Source organism: Synchiropus splendidus, chromosome 12 (genome assembly GCF_027744825.2).
Source record: "Synchiropus splendidus isolate RoL2022-P1 chromosome 12, RoL_Sspl_1.0, whole genome shotgun sequence".
In the NCBI taxonomy this organism is placed as follows: Eukaryota; Metazoa; Chordata; class Actinopteri; order Syngnathiformes; family Callionymidae; genus Synchiropus; species Synchiropus splendidus.
Window position 1 is genome coordinate 11,096,034 of NC_071345.1, and position 26,177 is coordinate 11,122,210.

Here is a 26,177-nt window from a genome sequence, read left to right on the forward strand (position 1 = left end):
TGGGGTAATGTTTGCATGTCAAACTGTCATCTGTGGATCTGTAGATCACAAAAACAAGGAAGATAAAAACACCAAGAACTTTATCTTGTGTCTTAATCAACAAAACCCAGCACAAAAACCAGAAGTGGTCGCATAACTTCTTTTTCTTTTAACAACCGACCAGGAGTCACTTATTTCCTGCTTGAAGTTGTCATGCTGTGTTCAAAGACGCCTTACTTTTTTCTTTTTTTTTAGGGGAGGGCTGCATCCCAGTCGTGTTAGCTCAGTTGAATTTGTAACTATTAATGTAATATTTTCACAACACCATGTAACACTCTTCAGGATCTTCTTCGCTTGGTCTGATTCAAGTTTGGTTTTATTTTGTATGTCTATGCCCTGTTTCCCCTTTGTTCTCCTGAGCTTGACAAAGTATTGGAACCCAGCAACAATGGACTATCCATCATGGCTTCCTAGATCCATTGCTGTGAGCCAGCAATGTGAGCCAGAGTATCTTTACCTAGTACAACGGTGGTTGTGTAAGACTTGTGTGTGCATAATGCTGCAAAACTGACTGTAAACATTACTGTACTGAGAGCTGATTAAGTTGGCGAATGGAAGCATCTTGAATGACAAAACAGTCATATATTTTGGGCTAAAATGCAATGACTTAATTCATTCGGGAAGTGAGGATTCTAGTACTCTCTGTGGGGTAAACCATACTATTTTGTAGCTGATTTCAGTCTTGCAGATAATGTTGAAAACCCTTGGTTTCAACAAGGGTTTGACTGCAACTGTGTTCCGCTGAACTGAACTCACTTGATCCTCTCAACTTTCAGCACCTTTACAGACTTACATGAAAGGAAAGGAAAGTAATCTGACATGTTTTTCTACTCCTCAAATATTGGTAAGCTGCGCTCATACAGTCTCTATTGAGGAGCAACATCATTATGGTGTAGTTATTAAGTTATTGTCATATCGCCAGTCATTGTCTTGTGTATTTACTTGTACTACACCAAAGCATCTTAGTGATCAGTTCTTTTTCGGGTGTCTTCAGATTAATGCCCCTCTATGAACTGAATGATATTTAAATCAACATCTGTTTACTGTAGCCGTAGCTTCCCTTTTACCGAAGCCAATGCAATTCATCATCTGTCGTAACAGATCACAGCCTCCTCATATCAACCTGCCCACCTCAGCACCAGGCTCGAAGCCCCTGCAGTGAGGAAACCTACTGCACACTTGGGCACAGTCTCCATCCATCTGGGCATCTGTTTATGTCTGTGTCCACTGAGCCACGTTTCTACCACCATGGACGCTCTCATCCAGCCTCCTGAAGTTCTGCTGCTGCTGCTCTCGACATTGCTACTTCCAGGTGAGTCGGATACATAGAGACACTGTGAATCTGAAGCTTTGGAATAGGTCAAGAAAAGCAAGACGCACAGCAGCTTGTTGTCAACATAACCATTTCACGTGTCCTGATTTCCTTGTGTTCTGTTGACCTGCATTCTCTTCCCCTGACGTTCTCTCCTGTCATCATCTGGTAGCTTTGGAGGCACAGAGATTAGAAGTCCAGCCCAAGGTCACAGGCTACACCAACGATGATGTCACTCTCCACTGCCGATTCATTCCAGGAGCCGAAGAGTCCAAGGTCGATATAGTACAATGGAACTTGGTGTCCACAGAAAGCAAAGCCCAAGAACCAATTGTTGTTTTTGACATCCACCTTGGAACGGATGTAAAAGAGACTCATCTCAAAGGAAGAGTGAACATTTCAGGAGAGTCTGATTTGATCATTCACAACGTGCAAATGTCGGATGCTGGGACCTACAAATGCCGTGTGATTGCTTTCCCTGGTGGTGTGTTTGAGGAATCCATACAACTTGAAGTTCAAGGTCAGTAAAGTGATTTGGTCTTCAACTCCAGTCTCAAAATAGATGTCCATGAATTTTAATACAACATATCTATATTGTTCCAGAATATCATACAGGGTCAGTGTAAAACATCATCGGCAGTTTTAGCTTCAGTGTTGCCTTCAAAATTGGCATCTTACAACCTATTAACTATGATCCTCAAGAATGATGACTTAAGAGCTCATTCTATTGCCATCACTTTGTATTGGAGCCACGCAGACGACGTCCTTAGCCTCACCTATGGTCACTGGCTTTGGGTGGTGACAGGCGGAACAAGATACAAGTGCCTTAAGTAGCAGCCTCGGATCATGTGTATCTGGTTGGCAACAATAGCTTTTGGTCGTATACCATCCCGAAAATCTGTGAAACAGATGAGGACGACACAAGTCAGTTTTGCTCAGCTCAGTCATTTACTGTTTTTTTTTTTCCACAAGGAAACTATAATTCAACATTTTCAAAATAAATAATAATAATAATAAACTAAAATAATAAACAAAAATAAGCAATCTTGAGATAATTGTTATCTCGGGCAAAAAAAATAAAGTCATGCACGCCACATCCAAAAAAACACATTCATGTCACTTCCAGGGCTGTGTACATTTTTAATACTCCCTCAGCAGTTACCTCAGTGATGTGGTACTGAGGTATGTCCAGCTAAGAGGAAAGGTCCTCCTGTTGTCTTGGTTTTTCTATCTAGACTGACCCTAGATAAAGTGAGGAAGATTTCTAACAGACAGAGGTTACAAGAGGAAACTGAGGTCTGAAGTAGACATTGCTCATGCAAACCTCCCGCTCAATGCACATGAAATGAATGTACACCACGCCTCTATGACCACTAAGGTGTTGACGTCCTCTCTGCAGTCGGAATATTTGTGTGTATTTGTTTTTCTTGGCAGAACGTAAGAAGCCGGAGCTGGTTGCTGTTCGAGTCGTCCTGGTCTTGCTGCTCATCGCTCTCATGGCTGCCACAGTCTACCTCGTCTTCACCGGAAGGTGTGTTCATTCATTTCGCATTAGACCCCTGAAACCTGCCAAAGAACATTTTGCGGTTGGGTAAAGTAACATCGGCTGCCAGCCAGTCATGAAACTAAAGTTGGTCACATCTCCTGCACCACGTTCGTCGTTGCTCGATGCTGAGGTGTCACGTTTGCGTGTAGATTCATCAATGTCGCACTTATTTGCATTGCTGCTATGAATGGAGCATGTGAAGCCCAAACACTCTGAAGGCCTGTATATGCTCAACTTTACGTACAGATCTGGATACAGAGGGAGACTTGTGTGCTCTGTGGTCATTTTGCCCGTTTTCTACATTTTTCCACAAAGCTTACCGATACAGAGCAAACGGTGCAGTACCATCAGAAACCTTGGGTCCAGTGTTGCTGTTACTACCCGTAGTAGCTACGTAGCTACGGAACAATGGCGGAAATTGTCCGCCCTCCAGTTGCGATATATTTCACGGCCTCACCAACCACCGCCACGACAACGTTGCCTCTGTTTCGTTTTTCATTTCATTCAAGAGGTACCTTATCAATGCGTCTTTCACAGTCGCCATGTTGGTTTGGAGTCTGTCATTGTCAAAAACTTTTGACTGTGGGCTGCTCCCCCTGGTGGATATAATGCTAAAAGTCAAGAACGCATGGAAGCGTATGATCAGTGACAGTAACAACGCTTGAAACGGAGTACAATTTCACACGTATATGGAGCATAAATGGGCCTTTATCCTGCAGAAAAAAGAACTTACAAACTTGAATTTCTCACTGTGATCCATTCCATATGTGAGTTTTATATCAAGTACTTTTCTTTCAGAATACTGTATAAACGTTGAGAGTGGCTGCTGTTTTCGAAGGATGGAAACAATCCATGTGATTAAAGCAAGAACCTCTCAATGCTACTCCCATCAACTGAAACACTTCCAACTACCTCAGTTGAGGGCCCACATCATCAAAGCCTCTCTTTGCCTCTCCCATAATTGCAACATGAATTCAACTCCAATCTGGCTGCTAAAGACATTTTAGCAAGAGGTTTGGCTGAAAGACTCAACAATAAAACGACATCACTAACAAAACATGGTGACATCATGATCCACAACACATTGCCATACAGCAGCCTGTTTTTCTTGTTTTTTTTTTCAAATACTAATATATTAATCTGTTCAATTTGTTTGTGTTTTTTGCATCTTGACACACATCTCATTGTTTAGAGGTTAAAATACAAGCAGTGCATACAGACAAAGATTGAGCCACATTGGATGAGACAACAGAAACTAACCTTTCATGTCTTCCATCCAGGTTTCCATGGAGACAAAAAGGTGAGACCACAAACACACACATGTAACGCACCTCTGTTGCCACCGACAATTGTTTGATATCCCCTGCAGGTCTCCAACAAGAGGATGTGACCACAGCGGCTCCACATGATGTGAGCTTTAGCTCTCCCGAAAAGTCTCCTCAACAGTGGCATAATGATGAAGTCAATGTTTGGCTCCAATGTCTCGCAGGATGTCATCTATGTCAACGTCCAGAGAGCAGCATTCGATGGTGCTCCATCGACACATACTGCTCCTGCCAATGTTAATGAGGTCGTGTTGAGGGGCCAGCAGCGCACACAGGAGGAGGAGGAGGAGATGGAGACGGACCTATGAGTTCACCTGAAGACCAGTGTTTCAAGACAATGATGACAGCAACATTCCAGTCTGAGACTGGACTACAATTCACGCTATAGAGTCAAGTCAAATGTTCTCTGGTGCAGCGCAACAGCAGCTCATAACATTATGAAACATTATAAAATGCAGTGTGCAGTAAGTTCAAAGGTGCAATGAGAGGATCAAGCGGCTTTGACTGACACATGGAGTGATGTCCAACAAGAGAAATAAAAAGTGAGAGTTGCTTTGACTCATATCATCGCAGTGTTCTGCTGAACTGAAACATCCTTGAAATTGGTGTCAGTACATCCGAGCTCGACGTGTTTCCTTCTTTATTTTATTTGGACGGGTCCAGCGATTCGTGTTGGAGCTGTAACCCAGTGATGTGGTGTGACCAACTTTTGGCTCTGTCTAGATTCTAGTCACGTCTTTCTCAAACTTAAAGCCAGCAGTCGAACATGATTTAAGCTTTTTTATTTATTGATTTTTGTTCAAATATCTAATGAAAACTATCGAGTGACACACTTCCATAAGTGAAACACATGATGTCACTGTTGCACTTCCATGTGATATTTTTCTTCACCCTCACTGAGTCACATAAAATCACCCAACTCAGTTTATGTAACTGCAGAACTCACCAGTAGGTGTCGCTGGTTTTGGTGACAGACAAAGATCTGAGTTTGAGCGTGGCAAAGCAGCGGCCTGAACTTCAAACAGCTTCCTCTTTACTGCTTCCTTTAGTGCTTAGTGACTACACTGCTCTGCTGCCGCATCAGAAAGGATCTATCGTGCACAAAGTGTACATTGCTTTTTTTTTGTCAATTTTTTTTTGTTCCATTTAATCTTAACTTCTTAACTTCTGAATGTGAAGTGTAACATTTTAGTTGAGCAAAGCTCAGTAGGACACATATTTATTGGTGGATCAGGAAGACATGAATGAGAAAGTAGTCTGAACTTTCAGCACCTTTATATACTTTTTATATGACTATGATCTAGATCTAGACATATATATATATATATATATATATATATATATATATATATATATATATATATATATATATATATATATATATATATTAAATGTTGCCTTAAAAGAAGGCAACATTTTAAAAGAAGAAAAAAAAAACAAACCTTAAAAGCACTGATAGTTTGACACCGGTGTACTGTTTCCTCTATTTTAAGTTTGTTTTTAGCGGCAGCGCTGGTGAAAGAGTGTAATTGCAAACTGCCGTAATACAGAGTTTCTGGTCCCCGCAGCTCACGTTTGTTCATGAGGAAGGGATGGAGCGAAACAGATGAACATGTAATCACAATAGAATTCCCAAAATGCGAAGAAAAGCGAGAAAAGCCTGGAACCAGCGACAGGCTGGAGGAGCTGATAGAAGACCGATGGCTGGCCCACAAAACAAACCTTTATTCTAAAAACATATTTAAACTAACTGAATTACGAAGACAAAATTTCATAACTAAAGAAAATCCAAAACTGATGAAAAATCCGGAACTATTCTAACCTTGCAGTACCTGTATCTTTAAATCAACATCTGTTTACTGTAGCTGTAGCTTCCCTTTTACCGAAGCCAGTGCAATTCATCATCTGTCGTAACAGATCACAGCCTCCTCATATCAACCTGCCCACCTCAGCACCAGGCTCGAAGCCCCTGCAGTGAGGAAACCTACTGCACACTTGGGCACAGTCTCCATCCATCTGGGCATCTGTTTATGTCTGTGTCCACTGAGCCACGTTTCTACCACCATGGACGCTCTCATCCAGCCTCCTGAAGTTCTGCTTCTGCTCTTGACATTGCTACTTCCAGGTGAGTCGGATACATAGAGACACTGTGAATCTGAAGCTTTGGAATAGGTCAAGAAAAACAAGACGCACAGCAGCTTGTTGTCCACATAGACATGTGTTCTGATTTCCTTGTGTTCCATTGACCTGCATTCTCTTCTCCTGACGTTCTCTCCTGTCATCATCTGGCAGCTTTGGAGGCACAGAGATTAGAAGTCCAGCCCAACGTCACAGGCTACACCAACGATGATGTCACTCTCCACTGCCGATTCATTCCAGGAGCCGAAGAGTCCAAGGTCGATACAGTACAATGGAACTTGGTGTCCACTGGAAACAAGACACAAGAACCAATCCTTGTTTTTAATGTCAACCATGGAATGTGTGTAAAAGAGACTCCCCTAAAAGGAAGAGTGAACATTTCAGGAGAATCTGATTTGATCATCCACAAGGTGCAAATGTCGGATGCTGGGACCTACAAATGCCGTGTGACCGCTTTCCCTGATGGTGTGTTTGAGGAATCTATCCAACTTGAAGTTCAAGGTCAGAAAGGTGATTGATTTGGTTCCAGTTAGTCTTCTTATAAAAGCCATGTCAAAACTCTGACGTCCATAGATGTTCACACAACCTGCTGTTTTTGTGTGCTAGTAGAAAACACACTGCCCCCAGACTTGGCTTTAATGTCGTCTAGCTAAAGTCCTGTCCGTGAACATGACAAAGGAGGATGTGTAGAAGATACAGGCGAAGGGACCTAGTTCCCTGTCAAAAAAGGCTGGAAATGAGCATGAAATATCCCACTTTTACCAATTACCATTTTTCCCTCGCAGAACAAATGAAGCTGGAGCTGGTGGCGGTTATAGTCGTCGTGGTCTTGCTGCTGTTCATCATCCTGGCAGCCACAGTCTACCTCGTCTCCACCAGAAGGTGCGTTTGTGTTATTTATTTTGCGTCGGAGCCCGTAAAAACTGCCAAAAGAAAATTTGTGGTCGCATAAACTGACACTGTGTGAGCCGATATTGGCCGTCAGCCGTCCGCTTTGACACCCAAGTCGGTCAGATGCCAGCAGACCGTCTGTGTCCTGTGTCAGGTTCTGTTTCTTTCCACGAGTGAAACTGGAAAAGAATGATCTGACGCCCTCTCCCATCCATCCATGACCTCGTGGTCCAGTTCTTTGAGGCGGGTTAGACCTGCCGCAGCAGCAGACGTTTGAACTCTGCTCCTCAGAAAGGAAGGAAGCTGAGATCACTCGGAAGCAAAACCTTCCATCTTTTATTGACCTCGTGACCCCAGCCCATCCTCAACTGTTGAGCATCTACTTCAACACAGTCTAGATCGGTGTTTTTCCGACCTTTTTCTAGCCCCAGCACCCTTGGTTCATTGAAAAGATCGCGAGGCTCACCACCAAAGGAACCTCGGCTAAAGAGCACTTGTGCTGTCCCATAGAAAATCCCTATTCATTTGAGAAAAACTGTATCTACTGACACCTGGTTGTTTTTTTGCCATGCTATTTCCAGAAACAAATTGCAGAAAATGTATTTGTTCCAAACGTGTACAGAAAGGGGCAGGCAATAAGGCAAAATATATCATGATTTATTTATTTATTTACTTACTTTAAATAACTGTTTCGATTTTATCACTTCTTTTGCATGTTTTTATTGTAGTTTTTAGCATTCTTTGCCTGAACTTGCTTCATAAAAACGTTTATACTTTCTCTCTTTACATTCTGGAGCGCATTTATTTTGTTGTGCATTTCGTTTTTCGGCAACTTTTAAACCACAAAGCAAACTTTGATGCTCCATGAGTATGTCTGAGACATCACGTTAGCTCTGTTAGCTCTGCGGTGCTGACAGTGTTTGGTGTCGCGGGTCCGACAAGGATCACTCCATTGTTCTGTGGTGAAAGTGAGTGGTCAAGTTAGAGGAGCATCAGGTTTAAAAGCAGCTGGAAGTTGCACATGTGAGCGGCTTCTTCGCTGTGAGTGTGAGGGGAAGAGGAGCGCCGCGCACCACAGCAGTCCAAGTGATCTCCTCACGTTGGCTGGCGGTCATGTCATCATATCGCCCACCTCTATCTCCGGACAAATGAGGTGAAATTTGATCATTTTCCCACGGCACGCCTGACACTCTCTCGCGGCACCGCGGTTGAAAAACGCTGGTCTAGATTGTATGAGAGTCATGATGGAGCCATATGGATGAAGAATGACCCACACATGATGTGACAACACCAACTAACCTTTACGTCTTGCACCCAGGTTTCCATGCAGACAAAGAGGTGAGAGCACAAACGCGCACATGCAACGCTGCCTCCACTGGCACTAACACCATTCATTTGCTTGATGCTCCGTGCAGGTGTCCAGCAGGTGCACGTGACGACAGCGGCTCAGCTTAACCACGTGAGCTCTAGCCTTCTGACAAATCTCCCAAACAGCAGCTTGAAGATGAGGTGAACGTTTGCTTTGATGTCTCGCAGGATGTCGTCTACACTGATGTCAAAAGAAAAGAGGACGGTCGTCCTGCAATCGGCAACACCAAAACACATCACAGGGATGACGTTATCTACTCAAAGGTTGTGCAGAGAGGTCAGCGGCACAAACAGGAGGAGGAGGAGGAGGAGGAGGAGATGGTCATATGAGTTGGATGAAAGAAAGCAGCAACCTTTCAGTCTTAACTTCAATTTGTGCTTGTGAATGGAGGAAAGTGGAGCTCCAGCGTGTCTTCGCTGTCAGGTACTTTAAGTGGTGCAAAGCAGAGGTTCAATCTGCTTCGACTGACATGTGGGGAGAAGCAAGACATGCAGGTGCTGCTGGAACTGTATCAGTCAGGTCGACCTCACTGAAGTCTTCCCGCCAGTGAGCCAGTCGCCAGCGCACAATAGGCTGTCGCGCACGCACACTTCTGTCACAGGCACTGCAAGTCAAACAATATCAATATTTCACACACGCTGTTGGCAGTGGAGATTTTAGGGGGCCGTGCTCGCCGTTTCACTTGTGACAGAGCTGAACGTCTTTGAGCCACACTTGCTGAAAGAAAAAATAAGAGGCAGAACTCTCACCTTCCTTCTTTCTATCTGAATCAATTTCTATTTCCTCTTAATTATATCATTTCAGCTCACCGTCGGGCATCAGTGCGTCAGCGTTACGCTTCCATTTGCTGTACCAAGCTCCGCCCATCCAATAAAGGGAATGCACTTCATGATCATTTCAAAATACTTTGTCATGTTTTCGTCCCCGTTACATCTGTGAAAACAAAAGCTCTAAAACCTTTGTCAAATCTCAGATGATAAAGATATTATGTGACTATTTATTTTGGTATAAAACCACTGCTTTTTTTTGTTTTCTACTTGACTCTTTCTTTTCTCAACTAGTTTTATCCCCCTGTGACATGAAATGTTGTAACTGTCTTTTATATCACTTTCAGAAACACAATTATACAGATTTTATGCAATGTCATCTTTTCTATTGGACCAACGTAGCAGTACATTCTTGTCCTGGTTTGTATCTTTTGTAGGTGTAAGTTAAGTATTATTACTACAATTTTCATCTACAATTCTCATCTTTTCATCACACTTGACCCATCTTTAGGTGCAAATGTGACGGCAGGTTCCTCCTCCTCTGCAACTTCCCCTGCTAACTTCTACTTCTACACAACTTTATAGTGGAAGTACTTGCTTTATGTCTAATCTCGTATTCAACCATGCTATCAATAAAACACAGTCATTGTCAGTAAATCTAGCTCAGCATTCTTGGCTATATAATGGAATTAAAGCCATTTTTATTTGTGTTGCCATAGCAACCCGAGCTTTTCTTTTCTTTATTTTCCTCTTTATAAAGGTAGAATGAGCAATCCAATCCCACCCAGAGAACATCTGCATGACATAAAACCCAAACTCAACTCAACTGAATGTTGAATGTGATAAAAGTTTTATGAATAACTTCTATCCAAACTAGAGAGATTTTAGCGGCGACCACACAAACACACGTGTTTGTATCTCTATTCTTGTGAGGACCTCTCATCGCCACATGCTTTCCTCAGCCTCTCACCCTAAACCCAACCATCGAAGACAAACGGTTAAACTGAACTAGGTTACCAAGTTATTTTTGAAGTCTTCATCCTCAAATTGAGGTTTGGAAATTCCTCATAGTGTTTTGCAGGTTAAACAAGCACACCCACACACACAACTATTAGATCTCTATCTTTGTGGGGACCTCTCATAACCCTTTCCCCAGCATCTCACTCTAAACCTAACCATCCAAAACACATGGCTCACCTTAACCAGGACACTGAGCTGGATATTTTGAGGTTTTAATACTCAAATTGAGGCTTAACTTCATGGATGGGACCAGAAAAAGGTCCCCACTAATATCAAAAGGTCCCCACAAAGTGTGTATTGTAGATTTGGTCCCCATGAGTATAACTATACAAGGACACACACACACAGACAGGGAACAGGGAGGAAGTGAAACCTCGAATTACAACAGAACAACACAGTGGAAACACCTGAAACCGAGCAATAGCACGACTGAAAGCATGTCAGACGGAATGATGCAAGGCTGGAATACGAGGTGATCTGGGTTTCAAAGTCACAGCAGACAACACAGGCCTCCCATGAGACCTTAAGATGTTCCTCATCAATTACAACACGGTGCTTCTCTCATCCTCGCCCTGAGATGAGAACATGGTTCTAACCCATCTCATGAGGGCCATTCAAAAACACCACACGCCACGCAAACGGGGGGGGGGGGGGGGGGGGGGGGGGGGGGCAGTGACCTTGCACGACGCCCATCTTCATCGCCTGCATGGCAATGAATCAAGTTGCTATCTGGGGTGTTTCATCAGCTTCACTGAAGATGTGCTCCCATTAACTCCTCGGCTGTTCAGACTGAAATGAACCCAAAGAAGAAGGCTTGTTTTAAAATACTCCACATTCTGACAAACCCTGCTTTTATGCCGGGCTGTTTCCACCTCTTTATGGCAACCGAGCCGCTCCGGTTTCCCCGTCAGTTCCGCTCATATTGGCCGGGTCTGCAGCGTGGCTCGACTGCCAACAGCGAGGTCGCTTGCCAGAGCTGCTTTTACCATAATATAGCTGCAGACATGCTGTCCTTCATGACTCCAGAATCAGGGACAAATGGCAGTAAAGCACATTAATATCACACAAGCGGCAATCAGTGAGCAGCTGCGGACCTCCACCGTGTTCTTCAACTCCACAAATGTGAGCAGTTTTATTCAGGGTTCGACATGAGAAAAGTGGGACCAATAAAATGAAGCGCTCACTGCGCTGTTCGACCGTGTGTATCCTTCCAGACCGACGATTTCCACCAGTCCTCCGGTGCAGCGGAGCTTTAGATCAGGGGTTCTTAACCCTCCTGATCTCTGGGCCCACCTTTCCCTGGGCCCGGGGCCCATTCAAGTAATAGAACTGATTCATCACTCTTGATTTCATTTGTGATCAATAACTATATTTAATCTACTTACACGTAAACAAACCAAAACCTTGTGAAATGACGTGAAACCATGTGATTATCGCAAAGATATTTATTTGTCATCGAAAAGTCCAACCAGCAGCAGAACCAGGTGCAAGTCATGTTCGCCAAACTTGCTAAAGAAAAAAAGGAAAAATACCCTTGATGCAAAATTGGAAAGACTGAATAAAATTCTCAATAAAATAAATATAATAAAACCATGTCTAAATATCATAAAATAAAAATAATGCATTTTATTTGAACTACAAAGAAGATATAAGTGAAGTGTAAATAAAAGTATCATCATTTCAAAACTGCTTCAACAGGTGCTTTCATGAACAGTTTTTACTGTTTGGAGGGGCATCACTTTCTCAACTTCTCCATAGTTGTCAACTATCACAGATTTGCAGCTGTCAATTCAGTGACACACTACTGCCACCATACGTGGCTAATCAGAATCAGAAAACTTTATTAATCCCAAAGGAAATTCTGTTCGTAACATGCTCTGTACACAACATATGACAATAAAATGAAAACCAAATATTGTAAAGCAATAAAAAAAAGCAATACAAAAGAGCTTATAAACAATGAAAATGCAGAATGAATGAAGAGAATATCATGCCAAAGAATCCTTCACAGTAAATTTAGCAGGGATGAATTGTACATTTTTATTGCCACAGGAAGAAAGGACTGTATGTGAGGAATGTATTAAAACTGAGTGTCTTGCTGCCCTCACGGCCCAGAGGTATAAAACAAAAAACTGTTGATGGAACAAACAGCAACTAGAAGAGCAGCTATTTGAAGTGAACTATTGGAGCTGGTTGATGTTTAAGAGCTGATTTGTCTTAAAGTCGCTCGTGGTTGGTCAAAATGCATGCATGCACTGACCCTATTGCGGAGTTCCGCAAAGGAGAGAGAATCGCTGCAGCACAGGTTTCAGACTACAATACACAGAGAGTACATGCTAGTCAGGTGAGGAAATTAACAGTGGAGTCAGTGAAAGAAACCTGTTCCTTCTTCATTTTAACCTCATCCACACAGACTCACTGTTCCACGACAACAGTCACAGAATACGGTGGCCTCAAGTGGACAAAATTAAGTCTCACACCAGACGGATTCATGAGCCTCATTCATCAGTTTGAAAGAGGAAAAATAAATATTTGTAACAGTTGCTTGACCTTCTTTGATAACCAGCGCCCTCAATGGTGTCTTATTGTATTGGAGGATTCTTGATACGTTCTTGACACTGTTGATCAAAAGGCTGGGGACAGAGCGTCCCATGCGCGACACATTCTTGCACCGACTGACAACAGCCCCACGACATGAACCCATCGCTTCAGAGACATTGAAGCACAGACTATTTTTAAACTCCAAAATGGAGGGAAGCGCAGGACCAGCACGTTTTTTGGATTGAGTGAAATGATTTCGTTTGGACCCTGAACCCATGAAGTCACGACAGAGAGAGTTTTCAATTTCAAATATCAAAAAGTTTAATAGGGTCGCTTTGGGTATCTGAAGGTGCTAATGAGGTTCTGCGTGCTCACTCTACTGAGAGCCTCACAAATCTCAGATTATATGATTATATTTTGGAATTATTTCTTGGTTTCACTTTTATCTTTCTTTTCTCCTCTAGTCTTATCCTCCTGCGCCACCAGACTGTGGAACTGAGCTCTCAACCGTGTGCCTTTTTTTCAGTCACTTTCAAAAGCACAATTTTACAAATGGCCTTTTACACAGTGCCGTCTTTTTTCTTTCGGACCATTTTATGTTGATTACATTCTCTTTTTGTCCTGGTTAATGTGCACAGTGATTTATTGATGCTTGGAATCCAATGAAACAGAAAGAGACTTCTTGAATGGCTCATTTTTTGGGGAACCAGCCTTGAAGAAAAGTCGAGAAAAAAAATAAATAAAATTTGCGATTATTGTGAGATCGATAAACAAAATGAGGAACAGTAATGAGTTAAAACACTTAAAGTACTGTAGTACTTCAAGTGTGAGGTGATAGCGTCGTCTTCCACATCTGATACTTTCCTTGCTTTTTTGAACTTCTATTTTTTATTTCTATTCAAGTTGCAATGCTATTTTCCACCAGTTAAATTGTGTTGTTGATAGAACAGAAGCAGAGAGCAGAAGAACATTTTTTAACGCACAAGAAGTATGTCAGCTCCAGTACGTGCTTGAGTACTAAATACCATAATTTCAGGACTATAATTTGCTACTTACAGTCTGAACCCTGCATCTTATACAACGGTGTGGCTAAAACATGGAAACATGAAGATGCTGACAACTGAGCCTTGTCACAGCTGACATCAAAGGCGTTTTATTGACCTTAAAGCGCTTCAAATGTGCTGTTTTCACCTGCGTGTGCGCACCTCCACCAAGAGAGCCAGACTCCTGGAGGACCAGAGATGAGAAGCAGCAGCTGAGACCAGCTGTAATGTCAGAACATCAGACACACAAGGGAAAACAGCACATTTTGAGTGCTTTAAGGTCAATAAAAGATGTGAGGAGTTTATTATTCAAGTTCAGAACATTGATGCATTTGTTTCATGAGTCGGTCTCAGTGCTGGACCCTGTTTTCAAAACTAGTTTAGAAGTGATCCTCATGCATTTTTAAGCACCACTGACTTTTCTACAGCACAGACAGCACAGCAAGATCTATTTTCCTTCTTAAATGTAGTGGGTGTGGCTAATACTTACGGTGCGCTCTATAGTGCTTGAAAGATAAAAAGTGAATAAATAAGAATTACGCTTTCATTGTTACTTATCCGTCTATTACTTTGTGGTTTCTATACAGGTAACTGTCTTATTTTACTCATTTCTGTTGGTGTTGTGCCAGTGAGCATGGTATGCCTCGTCTTCACCTCATCGTCCCGGAATTAAACCCCAGCTTCACTGACGAAAACGTGTGCATCTGCCTTCACTTTCAGGAATTTCTTTCCCACAGCCACTTGTCTTGTTCTTGTCTGTGTGGCTTTTCAGTGGGAAGATGCTCTGAGCACTGACAGTGAAGTGTCTATCCTGCCATGCTGCCATGAGAACCTTCAATTGGATTAGCCTCTACTGCATTTCCACCAAGACGGGTCAAGGTCTTGCACCCTCACTTGAGTCCAAAACAAATCCCTCTTTGGATCCCACCTTCATTAGGTTCTGTGTGAATATCCAAGCTTCCACGTCTTCTGGCGCAGAATATACCAGCAAATTCTAGTATGGAGAAGTATCTCAAAATATGGAAATCTCTCCTCTGTCCCGACTGCGCTTTGCTTTATATTGATATCCTTTATATTTCCACAGTATAAGTGTCTCTGTTGTCATGGTGATCACTTTTTTCATTAGGTCGTTGATCTCTATCTCTCCTTGGTGAGATCTTCACAGAGATGATGCCAGAATTTTGTTCATTTCCTCCTTTATTTTGGCAATTTCCTCATGTTCAAATAGCCGACTCTTATTTTGACAGTTTGATGGTGAACTTCCTTGCACAGAGTGGAACCCTCTCCCTTCGTATTCTCACTTTGTTGTCACCTTGCTTCCGTAATACCCTTCCATTTCCTCAATGGTTTCATTTTGCATCTCACCCTCGATGGTTTCATCCGACAGACGTTCTTCCAGGTCTGGGTCAGTCGAGGAAAAATGCTGGACAACTGAAACGTCTTGTCTGATCAATCTTCTTCTGAGTCTCCTGCGATGATCAAAAACAGCCGAGTCAGATATTCATTATCCATTGGCAGAGCAGGTCTCATTCAGGAGCTCTGGCTCTTCTGTCTCATCTGGCGCCTTTGAGCAGGTCAAGTCTAGTCTGAGGCCAAAATGTATTCATTTTTAAGAGATAAAATCCCACAAGCTCCTGAAAAAAACCTTTGTTCATGCGTGTGCTCTGCTATAAAAAACAAAACAAGTGACTGTTTGACATTTTTTATTCCAAAACAAGTTTTTTTTTTATGTCTATAGATTTGAACAAGAGCAATCTCTCTCAAGAAACATCATTGCACCTCGACCCAACACCCTCCCCCTCCCTCCCCCCTCGAACACACCCCATAGACTCTCTTGTTCTTCAATAGGAATAATATCAACAATTTCATCATAATATTAATCATCAGTTTTAATAATCCATTTAGCACTTGTATAGAAATATGAAAAAATATCAAAGAAAAGAACATGAAGGAGAACCAAAAAAAGGTTGTTTTTGCTGAGTGACACTTTTTTTTCGCCGACACCTGAATTGGTTTTGTGACCCTCCCTTCCCGGTGGGTTCCGCCTTGATGTTGGCGGCTCAAAGACGCAGCCAGCTGATGCTTTAAAGCTGTCAATTGCCACGTTATGGCGAGATCACGTGAGTTGAAAACCGAAGACAACAAGGAGAACGGTGCCGCGAGACAACACGAGGATGCTTTTGCTTCAGATGGCCGAGTCAGCACCCTCCACACAAAAAGAAAAAGAGCCTCCGGGCACGGCCCAATCTGCTGACAGCAGTCATTCATGGAGACAGAATGTGTGCAAACAGTCTTATCACTCATCACCCGGAGAACAAGAGACTGTCAACAAAACCCTTCTTTTCGCAGCAAAGCCGATCACGATTGTGTTGAGAAGGGGATTTGATCGCTGCTGCGACACGTCTGCCCGAACGCAAGACTGATGCATATGCATGGATCGACAACAGCCTGTTACATGGGAAAAGAGTCGTCGACAGTTTGTCGCCACGAAATGACTCACCCGCGATCACAAAAGGTAACAATCAGTGTCGCTCACAAGTCAGCAGCGGAATGATACATTCACAAGTGGCAGTCATTTAATATCACTTTTCATTTTGAGCAAGGTTAACTGATATAGAGGGTGACATCATATTCACGTTTCTGAAGGGGACTCCGCCCCAACAGAAACATCAAAGAAGTACGTGTTTCCACTGTTCCAGTGAGTCGATTTAGCGATGAAAAGCTGAGGTTTCACACTGAACATAGAGTCCTACCAGACCTCAATAAACACAGAGGAGGCTATCAATAAAGAAGATGAACATTCATCCATTTCTCTTGTTATATACAGAGTCACGATAGCTATCATCTGTTGCAGCACAGTGTGAGACTGAAGTAGGAACCAATGATTCTTAGACACAGGCTTGTAGTTAAGGCCGTGTCGAGGTCAAGTGAAATGAAGATCGGAAATAATAAATATTGTTACACCGTAAAGCGGCGATGAGCATTGGCTTTATGTTGGGACAGGTGGTCCGTACAGACAAGTTTACGGTAAAGCCTGAATATTACAGACTTTGAGTCCGAGAGAATACAAGACCGAAACCGTAGACCACCGAGGTCACGACCAAGAAAAATAGTCTCGTGAACGGTCAGATCAAAAATACTGCAAATAAACAGTCAACGTGTTATTTTTGGGCAACTCACTTCTGCGGTAAATACAAGCTGAAATGTAAAAGAATCGAACTGATCACGATGTTTGCAGTGCAGCCACTGGCGCCATGTTCCTCCACTCTTGTGCTGATGTGAAAAATGAATGGATGAATGAACCAACATAAATTGCTTGAATCATGAGATTCTGCTGCAGAAATAACGTCACAGAAATTTCTCGCCAAATATACAAGTGATGTTAATATTTTAAAAATTCAGACATCTGGAGCGAAATCCGTGCGACAGTGGAGGCGCTACTGTGTTGACTGCTAGCACACTAGCAACATACATTACTGAAGGGAATCTATATATACTTTTCTTAGTTCTGTGAAGTTGTTGTCAGAGGCCTCGACCAAGGAGCTGTCAAGGCTAAACAATGCTTTTTCAAGACATGCAGGGGCCACCTACACCTCATACTGAATTACAACAATACCTCAAAGAATTACACACAGAAACTGTGACATCCAAACGTTCGCTCACAAAGACTGCATTGAAATGTGTTCTGTGTTTGCATCCCACTGCCTGGCAAACTATTTATATCCTTGGTTCGGGAGACTTTCGGAGCCGTCCTTCGACCTGGCAAGCTGTAAACATAGGAATCGCTTCCATCTCGACCATCTGTCCCACATAATGTCAATGCAGGCCGACCACGGTGGGAAGGAAATGTGATTTAGTGGGAAGGAGCCGCAGAGACAAATCACATCCGAGGCTTCAAATAAAACCCAGTCGATTTACGTTCTGTGACACGATGGAGACAAGTCAGCTTCACGCTAGAATGACATCAGTAATGATCAGACAACGGAACTGACCAGACACTGGGGATGAATATGTGACATGATGGAGCTGCACAAGAACAACAGGGGCTGTGCTAGATGAGGAAGCCTGGGACAGGTGGCCGAAAAAAAGAGAAGCTGTGAAGGCAATCCAGGATGTGTCTACACTCAGCAGTCATTTCTTAATTTACTACAAACAGCTCATTAAAGCAACAGTATGTCATCAACACATATGTCATACTCACTAGTCGTCTTGACAACAATGTAATTTGGAGACTTGGAGGAAGTTGAGTCTGAGATCACAAGCTCCTGAGAGTGACTGATGGAGAACCAAGTGTGAGGGCTGGATTCCCCATGATGTTGGGTGAATCCCGAGGACAACAACCGACGTGCTTTATTCTGAGGAGCCAGTTGAAGTGGCCCCTGCATCTAGACAGGTGTCTCAGGCATGTCCAAGTGGCTACTGTCTTTCAGTTGAGCAGGAAATGGCTCGACAGAAGAGATGGAGACGGAAAGTCTGACGCTGCTTCAATCACATTACATTACTTCTGATGAGCAGCGGAGATAGAAAAGGGGGGAATTAAGTGTCAAACTCAAGGCCTGAGGGCCAATTACAGCGCGCCGAGTCATTTTATGTGGCCCACAGGCACTATAAATATATATGTTATCATACAATAATTGAGTTGTGGACTAAGAACTAGAGTCAGTGGTGAACCATGGAGACGATTCATGCCAAAATAAGAGCCCAACAAGTAAAAGGTTTTCCACTGTACAATTTATATTGGACCATCAAGTTGGCCTTGTCCAGAGCTGGGTAACCGAGGATTGCAGTGGTCAGACCTGCCGACAGGGATGTTTGGCAAGGACAATGTTCCGCTATATTGTTGGGGCTGTTTAGAACAATTTTCCACCATGCCTGATAGCGTTTGACACCCTTGGACTATGGTCTACGGTATGAGAATTTCCAAGCGATCACATCTTCTGTTCACATTCATAACTTGGGAGTAAATCATCATAAGGATTTGAGATGAACGATGGTTCCATCGATGTCACGAAGCAAGCTGAAATGATAAGAGTTAGCTGTAGCAGGAGAAACCAACCAGAGGTGAGAGCTACAAACCAACAGAGGTCATCGCAATAACAATGTAACAAATTGAAAATCCGGTACACGGGACTATATTTAGCTGGTACTTTGAAATGAAATTGGTACTATGTTCAGTGTCAAGTGCAGTTTCCAGGGGAAGGATATAAAGGAGCATAACAAGGTTGCGCAGGTTTTAAGTATCAAGCCCACAACCTTTTGTATCACAAAGAGCAACACCATAATGTTGAATGAATAGCAATGTTCCCTGCCTATTAACAGCACATCAAACCCTTCGTCCTCTTCTTCAAGGAAAGCCTTCATTTAAAGGCCAGCATGTTGAAATGTACAGGATGGAAACATGATGTCGAACAGAGGTGACTAAAGTAACGTGACAAGTGCACTGCGGCATCTCTAATGTTGGGAGTGTCGCTGCGACATCATTAAAAAAATGAACCAGTGTTGGAAAGAAAAAGTGAATCTATCCATCAGCATGTTTTTCCGGTGCTCTGCTACCCCCCTCAACCCCACCCTGCCTCGCTCACCCTCCCAAGCGGGTCCCCTGCCACCAGGCCGAGTAATTAGACGATCAAAAGCTTGAGACAGTATTGACGGGGCTGTGTTGAGTCTATCGCTCTGGCAGGGGCCTCGGCTGTGGACGGCCAAGTCTGTCTGTTTCACAGCGAGACGGGAGGAAGCGGCGCCCGCTGGCGCATTAACAAACCTCTTAAAAGATGCCCATAATTAACAGATCAGGACGGATCTGGTAATGGAAGGCAGTTCAGCTAAGGATTCAAATACACCAGCGTCTGTTTCACTCCATCGCCGCAGTTACCTCTCTCTGCCGCGCTCGCTATCACAGTGAGCCGCGTGCGCAGAGGTGGGAACCATGTAAAGGCTTGGCAGGCTTTACCACGGATAACAAGGGACATTAATTTCACATTTCAAAGCCTCTCGCTCTCTGATTCGCTCCGTTTTTATGTCCGCATGTGTCACTGTTCTGTCCTCGAGTAAACAAAGATGGATACCTCTGCAGACACGGTTTGATATTGGGAGTGTTGACGCAGTTCCAGGTTTATGTTCGTACGTATTCTTTTGCTGTGTTTGGTTGCAGTCGCTGCCAAGATGTGCCGAGAGAAATCTTCAAAACAAACACTCAACATGTTTTTTTCCCCATGTATCTAGTAGCTGGAGTTTCGTTGACATGATTTTTTTTTAAACCAATGCGAGGATAACTGTCTCCCAAACAGGTAGCCATTGAGCAGCAAGTGACGCCATGATATGCAGTGATGTTCACCACTGAAGTATCTCCACATCCACACATTGTGAGGCTCAGAAAACTGGAGGAACCAGCTGTCAGGAGCAAAGGTACTGTTCAAGTACAGTCCATTTAGTTGAGGTAAACTTAAACAAAAATAAAGCGCTAAGCTCCATAAGGAAAGTTGCACCTTTTGAGACACTCATGGGGAAAAAAAAGTCCATAATGCCTTTTAATTCCTTAAAACCTATTATGAAGCTTCTAGAGATTGATGTGACATTCAGACGCAGACGAATAATGACTGGCGAGTCTTGAAAGAGCAACAGTAATTGCTGTTAAGAGTGTCAAACTGTGTGCGTCAAAGAAAGGCTTTGCATTTGTTTCTTTTAAGAGTGAATTATGTTCTTGTTGTCCGCTATTAGTCATTTTTGCATTCCATGGTATAGAATCTAAAGCATTGACAGTATTTCCGCAGAGCGTGTGTAAAGGTATGTGGGTTGCGATACTGCTCACAAAGGACGTCCACGTAAAGAGCGAACTGTGGTACAGAAACACAAAGTAACCCAGGCTGGCAGTTGATCCTGCTACGTGCCGCACTGTGAACCCGATCACCATCCGTGTGGAAACCCAGGGAGGGACACAAAACCCTTCGCGCAGTGTTTTCGGTGTGTTTCACTCCACCATGTGGTCACATTTAGTCTTTATTTTAACTCCCACTTAGAACAATGGTAAAAAAAAAAAAAAAAACAAGACAGAAATTAAAATAAAAACAACAGGAAATAATTCTCCCAAAGTTTTGAAGTCGCAGATTTTAGTCACATACAGACACAGTTTGTCGGAGGGGGCGTTTTCTATCCCTCCCATTTGAGGCGGAGGGAGGATGAAAGAGAAGAAAGGAGGGATCAGTAAAAACCATCATCTGGTCAGGTGCATATCCCATCGGATTGGTCCGAGCAAGCGTTTCTGGAGTCTGTTGAAAGCTGACCTGACGTCGGTCGCTGCCGTGGAGACCCCATACTCCTTGTTCTCCGCTCTGAGGTGGTTTCATCTTCATCTGCCTGCCCTCCAATGGACCCAGCTGAACAGTGATGGTTGCAGCAGTCTGATCACTGACATGTTCCCGCCCCTTCCCTCTTAGACACCCTCCTCTCCTGGCCTCTGGATTCAAGCTTGATCCCCCAGCAGATCTGCTGTGTTGCTTTTCTGTGGGAGTGGAAGGGTCCGAGGGGTATGAGCGGACGGACTGTGGTGTAGCCGCCTTGGACTGGGGCCCCCTCCTCCCTCACTGTCTGTGTTGGACGAGGACGGTGGAGGAGGCGGAGGAAGCCGAGGCAGCGGTGCTGAGGAAGGGGGTATTCTTGTAGATGTGGATCCTATACTGCTGCCCGGTCTCAGGCTCTGGATCCTCCGGCACTCCTGGCAAATCCTCACATGGGTGCAGCTGCGGGCGGGCAGCATCACCGGGGTCGGGGCAGGGGGAGGAGGAGGAGTGGTGTTGGTTCCCAGGGGGTCGTCCAGGATCCGCTGGGGTCCGGGACCGAGATCTGACGGCCCTCCTCCCGCTCCCCCTGTCAGGGGGCCGGCTCCGCTGTAGAGCTTGCCGTTGCTGAGGCGCATCTCCCGGACCAAGCGTAGGGGGCGAGGGGCCCCCAGCGCGATACGTGCCGGGTGGCGCAAGGCGGCCGAGCTGCTCAGCGGCCGGCGACGACGCAGGCGCGAGCTTTTCTTACAGGAGACGGCGTTTCGGAACTCTGTGATCATCTCTTGACAGACAGACACCTAGACGGGTGAAAGTAGGCAGGGAAGAGGTAAAGAAAGAAGGGGAGACAGAAAAGGAAGGGGGCGCCACAGACGCAAAGTAGGCAGCCAGCAGATCAAGACGATGGATTTACGAAAAAAAAAAAAGGAGAGCAGGAAAAAAAAGCAAGAAGATGGAAGGCACAACACATAAAATGGGGTACAATATCAAAAGTAGCAGGAAAGCGAAGTCACGCAGAGGGAGGATTGTTGGAAAAGAGGAAGAAGGAAGTGACGATGGACAGAGATGGGAGGACATCCAAGGAGCAGAGAGAAAAAAATTACCATCCAGAACAGAAAAACACCAAAAATGTTCAATCATGGACGCTTCATTGTGACAGTATGGACACGCAGGCTGTCAAGTGCAGAAGGGCTGTCACTTCCAAACAACACGTCCTATTCAATTGTTATGTAGTTGTTACTCAACAACAACATGAGGTGTGGATTTCCTCCGAAGCACAGATTTATCCAGTTTAAAACTGTTGCCATGGAAAATTGCAAAAATATTTCCGCAAAAGTGGTTTGATATGAATTCAAAATGTGAGGGGAATATATATAGATTTAGCTTGACACAGTTGCAGCCGCTGGTGTTTTACAGAAAAAGGGAAGCTCCCGTATTAAGAGTCGCCCATTGCCGCACAGTTTCAACAGGTTCTATGTGTATAGGCACAAATCCTAGTGACTCTGGAGACGCTCAGCTTCAACACCTTTTAATGGAGACAGAAGCTACAGATCACATCAGATCAAGGACAGGTTGCTGATTCTGAGCTGCTCGTGGTGGAACGCATTACTTACTATGGGGAATTAAATTTAGACGGTACATACAGCACAGATACTGTTGTCACCGATAAGAGTGAATAAATGTGACTTGAGGAAAACAAACCTGATCAACCTATCAAATTGTTTTTTTGTTTTTTTTTGGCACTGGTGTGAACAAAAACTATTTTAAACCAAAATAAACACTGTTTATATTAAATTAAAAATAAAATAATAGGAAAATCCAATAAGAGTAGTTCTTAATATGAGTTATAATTCAAGTAAAACCATAAAGACATAAAAGAAATACAGAAATAGAACAAAAACAAGACTTAGAAATGAGCAAAATGATAAATACATTGATGGGAAAAATACACATAAATTATGACGCAAATTAAAACAACTTTAAATGCACCAAAAAAAACCTAAATATTATACAATTAAATCAATTGGTTATTTTTATATGATAAATAAAAATATAAATAAATATAGTATAAAAAATTTTTTTTAACTAATATACTTCATAAATATATACAATTTAATAATTCAAAGCACAAGTACAAATTGCATTTTCCTTTGGTGACAAAATACTTACTGTATATATTTTGGGGCAAATATTGCAATCTTTTTTCATTGCGTATTGGCGACAACTTGAGCGGCGTGTTGTGGAGTCAGCGTTTGACGCACTAGTGATGAATCTGTGCTAATTCATGAGTCAATTTTCACTTCCTAACAAACGTCCCGCCCCCTCAAATGTGTACTCAAAACGAAAAAGTGACAACCCCTGCACACACACACACACACACACACAAACACACACACCGCCGCACGCACTTGTCATCAATACTCTCATTACTAGCAGCATGACTGTCATCGGCGCACGACAAAAATGCATCAACATGTCCGACAAACATTCCCAGGAAAATTGAGAAATCAAAGACAGTGCTCACACAAACAGAAACAGTACTCGTTGTTGGAGAACAAACACTGGTGGCGGGAGGAGGAGGAGGTGTGTGGCGATGAGACAGCGTGAGAGGTGGAGAGAGAGTGTGACAGGAAGGGAGAGTGTGAACCAGCGAGCGGATGACACACACAGTGAGATGTGTGAAAGGTAAATTCCAGGAATGGAAACGAAGAATACCAGCGTACATGTGAGGCATGTAAAAGAAGATACATCATGACATTTAATGCAGGGAAAAAGATCACACTACTTTGTAATGCAAGCAAATATTGGCATTTCTCAATATTGCTTCTCTGCAGCAACAAGTCTAGCTCACTGTGTTCCACTAAAGGTGGCAGGCCTGGCATGCGGGGCATCAGCTACCACATCACATGCTCATTCTCAAATGGGACGGCAAATTAAAGCATGCGCCAACCACGACGAATGAATGCAGGAGCGGAAATAATACGAAAAGATCTACACGCTCGCTCGCTCGCACGCACGCACGCACACACACACCACAACGTAATCAAAAGGGTTGGCGGGATGCCATGGGAACCTACTGGGGTGTGTCTGTGGGGTCGACGAGGGCAGGTATGGGGGCATACCTCATCGCTCTCTGCCGAGCGGCGGGTGGACCACACAAACTCCATTATAGCCACAAACACGGCAATGATGAGGCCACAGATCAGCACCACAAAGATGCCCCCAATGTTCTCCATGCCCAGACCTGGGGGCACAGAAAGAGCTGAGTTAACACTCTACACTGGAGAAGAAAATGGTGTTTGAAGTCTGAGGCAAAGAGCTACAATAAGCAACACGTCTGGCAGCAAGACATTTCATTCATCACAGATTCACAGGAGGATCTAAGAGCAGGGGTTGGAAAGTCGGTCCTCAAAGGGCCGGGGTGGTGCAGGTTTTTGATACAACCAGTCAAGCACACACAGTTTTCGCAACTCATTTTCAGAAAACAATTCAATGGTTTCATAGCTAAATTCTTTTGTGCTTTTTTTAATTTTAGTGTTCAAGAAAGTGTCTTTACAGTTATTTGGATGTAACACATTTTATTGAGATTATTTCACGTGCTTAATACCTTCTATTTCCATCTTTATAATCTTGAACTCCAAATACATTCTTTTCATATAAATAAAAATGTATGTGATTCACATTTTCTTGTTACCCTTTTTACTTATGGCAATTTAATTTTAGTTAAAAATTTCCGCCATACACCATACGATACATAGCAGAGAGTAGCTTAGTTACACGTTTGACATCTCTATGAACTGATGCATTTGCATTTTCATACACTTGCTGTATATTTATTTCAGCTCAAGTATACACTTTTAAATGCTTTAAATTTTCAAAGAGTAATAGAGAAAAAAACGATAGTGTTAGACTTGACTTCTCTAGCTGAATGGCTCCAAACCCAGTCACGCCAAGGGCCATCATTTTTTAAGTTGTAGTCACAATATCAACATGCATTGGAGGTGCTCTAGGTTTTGGTGGGCACCAAACTCAACATAAGGCCCTTGAGTTTGACTTTATTTTTTTCAAATTATTATTCTTATTTTATTTATTAATTTATTCATGTTCATTTAATTCTCCACAAACTTGCCATATAAATGTATCAAGCACTAACCACGTTTAACTTGAGTTTATACATAAAAAATATTCATATGAAAATAGGAAACACTTCTTATGATTTGACGTGCGACCAACTTTACAATGACTCCGTCTTTATTCTGATGGGTGAAGTTTGTCGGGTAAACTTTGCATAGAGAAACAAAGGTGCAGGCCTTTATTATCTAGAACTTGAATGTGCAAGTCCGTGTCAGCTCGTCTTTTAAAGACGACGCAGTCAACTTTAAACATATTTTCATTATGACTCACACATAAATCAATTCAACTCTGAACACAGATTTAGAGCAGTGATTTTTTTTCAGCGAGAAACTATCAGTGACTGACTTTGAAATTGGTTAATGGGAGCTAAACCACAGGCAAAAGCATATTGTTATGAAGTAACATTGACATTGACTCACATATTGTGGCTGCTTGACTGGAATATATTTCATAAAACTAGCTTCCGTTTCACATGACGATAACCAGCTAAACCCACTGTGTTGAGAGCTGCAATAACCAGCCATTAGAAGGTACTTGTTGAGTCCTGCAAAGCTGCATAGAATCAGTGACTCACTTCCGATTTAATAGTGAGCGATCGTTGCTCAAATCTGTCTTTTACTAATGCTGCTCCTTTATGTAAATGAAATATTAAATCATTCAAATGGACTTTCAATTTAATTAAAAATCTCAATGGCCTCAGATAAAGTGACTTCCTGAATGCCACGTCTGGGGCAGCGACATGCTGCCCACCTCTTATAAAGAGACGCTTGTCCTCAG

General features: G+C 43.1%; 2 protein-coding genes across 7 annotated transcripts in view; one reads left to right on the forward strand and one right to left on the reverse strand.

The window, feature by feature from the left end:
• The first annotated feature begins 1,176 nt into the window (after positions 1-1,176).
• zgc:194627 (uncharacterized protein LOC799208 homolog) lies at positions 1,177-4,744 on the forward strand. The gene is made up of 6 exons (XM_053881558.1): positions 1,177-1,351; positions 1,524-1,871; positions 2,786-2,882; positions 4,178-4,197; positions 4,267-4,307; positions 4,387-4,744. The coding sequence occupies exons 1-6, from the start codon at positions 1,288-1,290 to the stop codon at positions 4,528-4,530; spliced, it is 714 nt and encodes a 237-aa protein (XP_053737533.1). The 5' UTR covers positions 1,177-1,287; the 3' UTR covers positions 4,531-4,744.
• A 10,407-nt stretch (positions 4,745-15,151) lies between these two features.
• grik5 (glutamate receptor, ionotropic, kainate 5) overlaps positions 15,152-26,177 on the reverse strand; it is a 148,853-nt gene continuing 137,827 nt past the window's right edge. For 4 of the 6 annotated variants that reach the window (XM_053880171.1, XM_053880172.1, XM_053880173.1 and 1 more), the window contains 2 exons: positions 24,344-24,510; positions 20,976-22,066 (listed from right to left, as the gene is read on the reverse strand). In XM_053880171.1, the coding sequence (XP_053736146.1) occupies positions 21,452-22,066; positions 24,344-24,510 (782 nt within the window). In that variant the 3' untranslated portion in view covers positions 20,976-21,451. Of the gene's footprint in view, positions 15,462-20,975; positions 22,067-24,343; positions 24,511-26,177 lie in introns of those variants that run through there. The other 2 variants (XM_053880176.1, XM_053880175.1) reach the window with 2 other exon arrangements.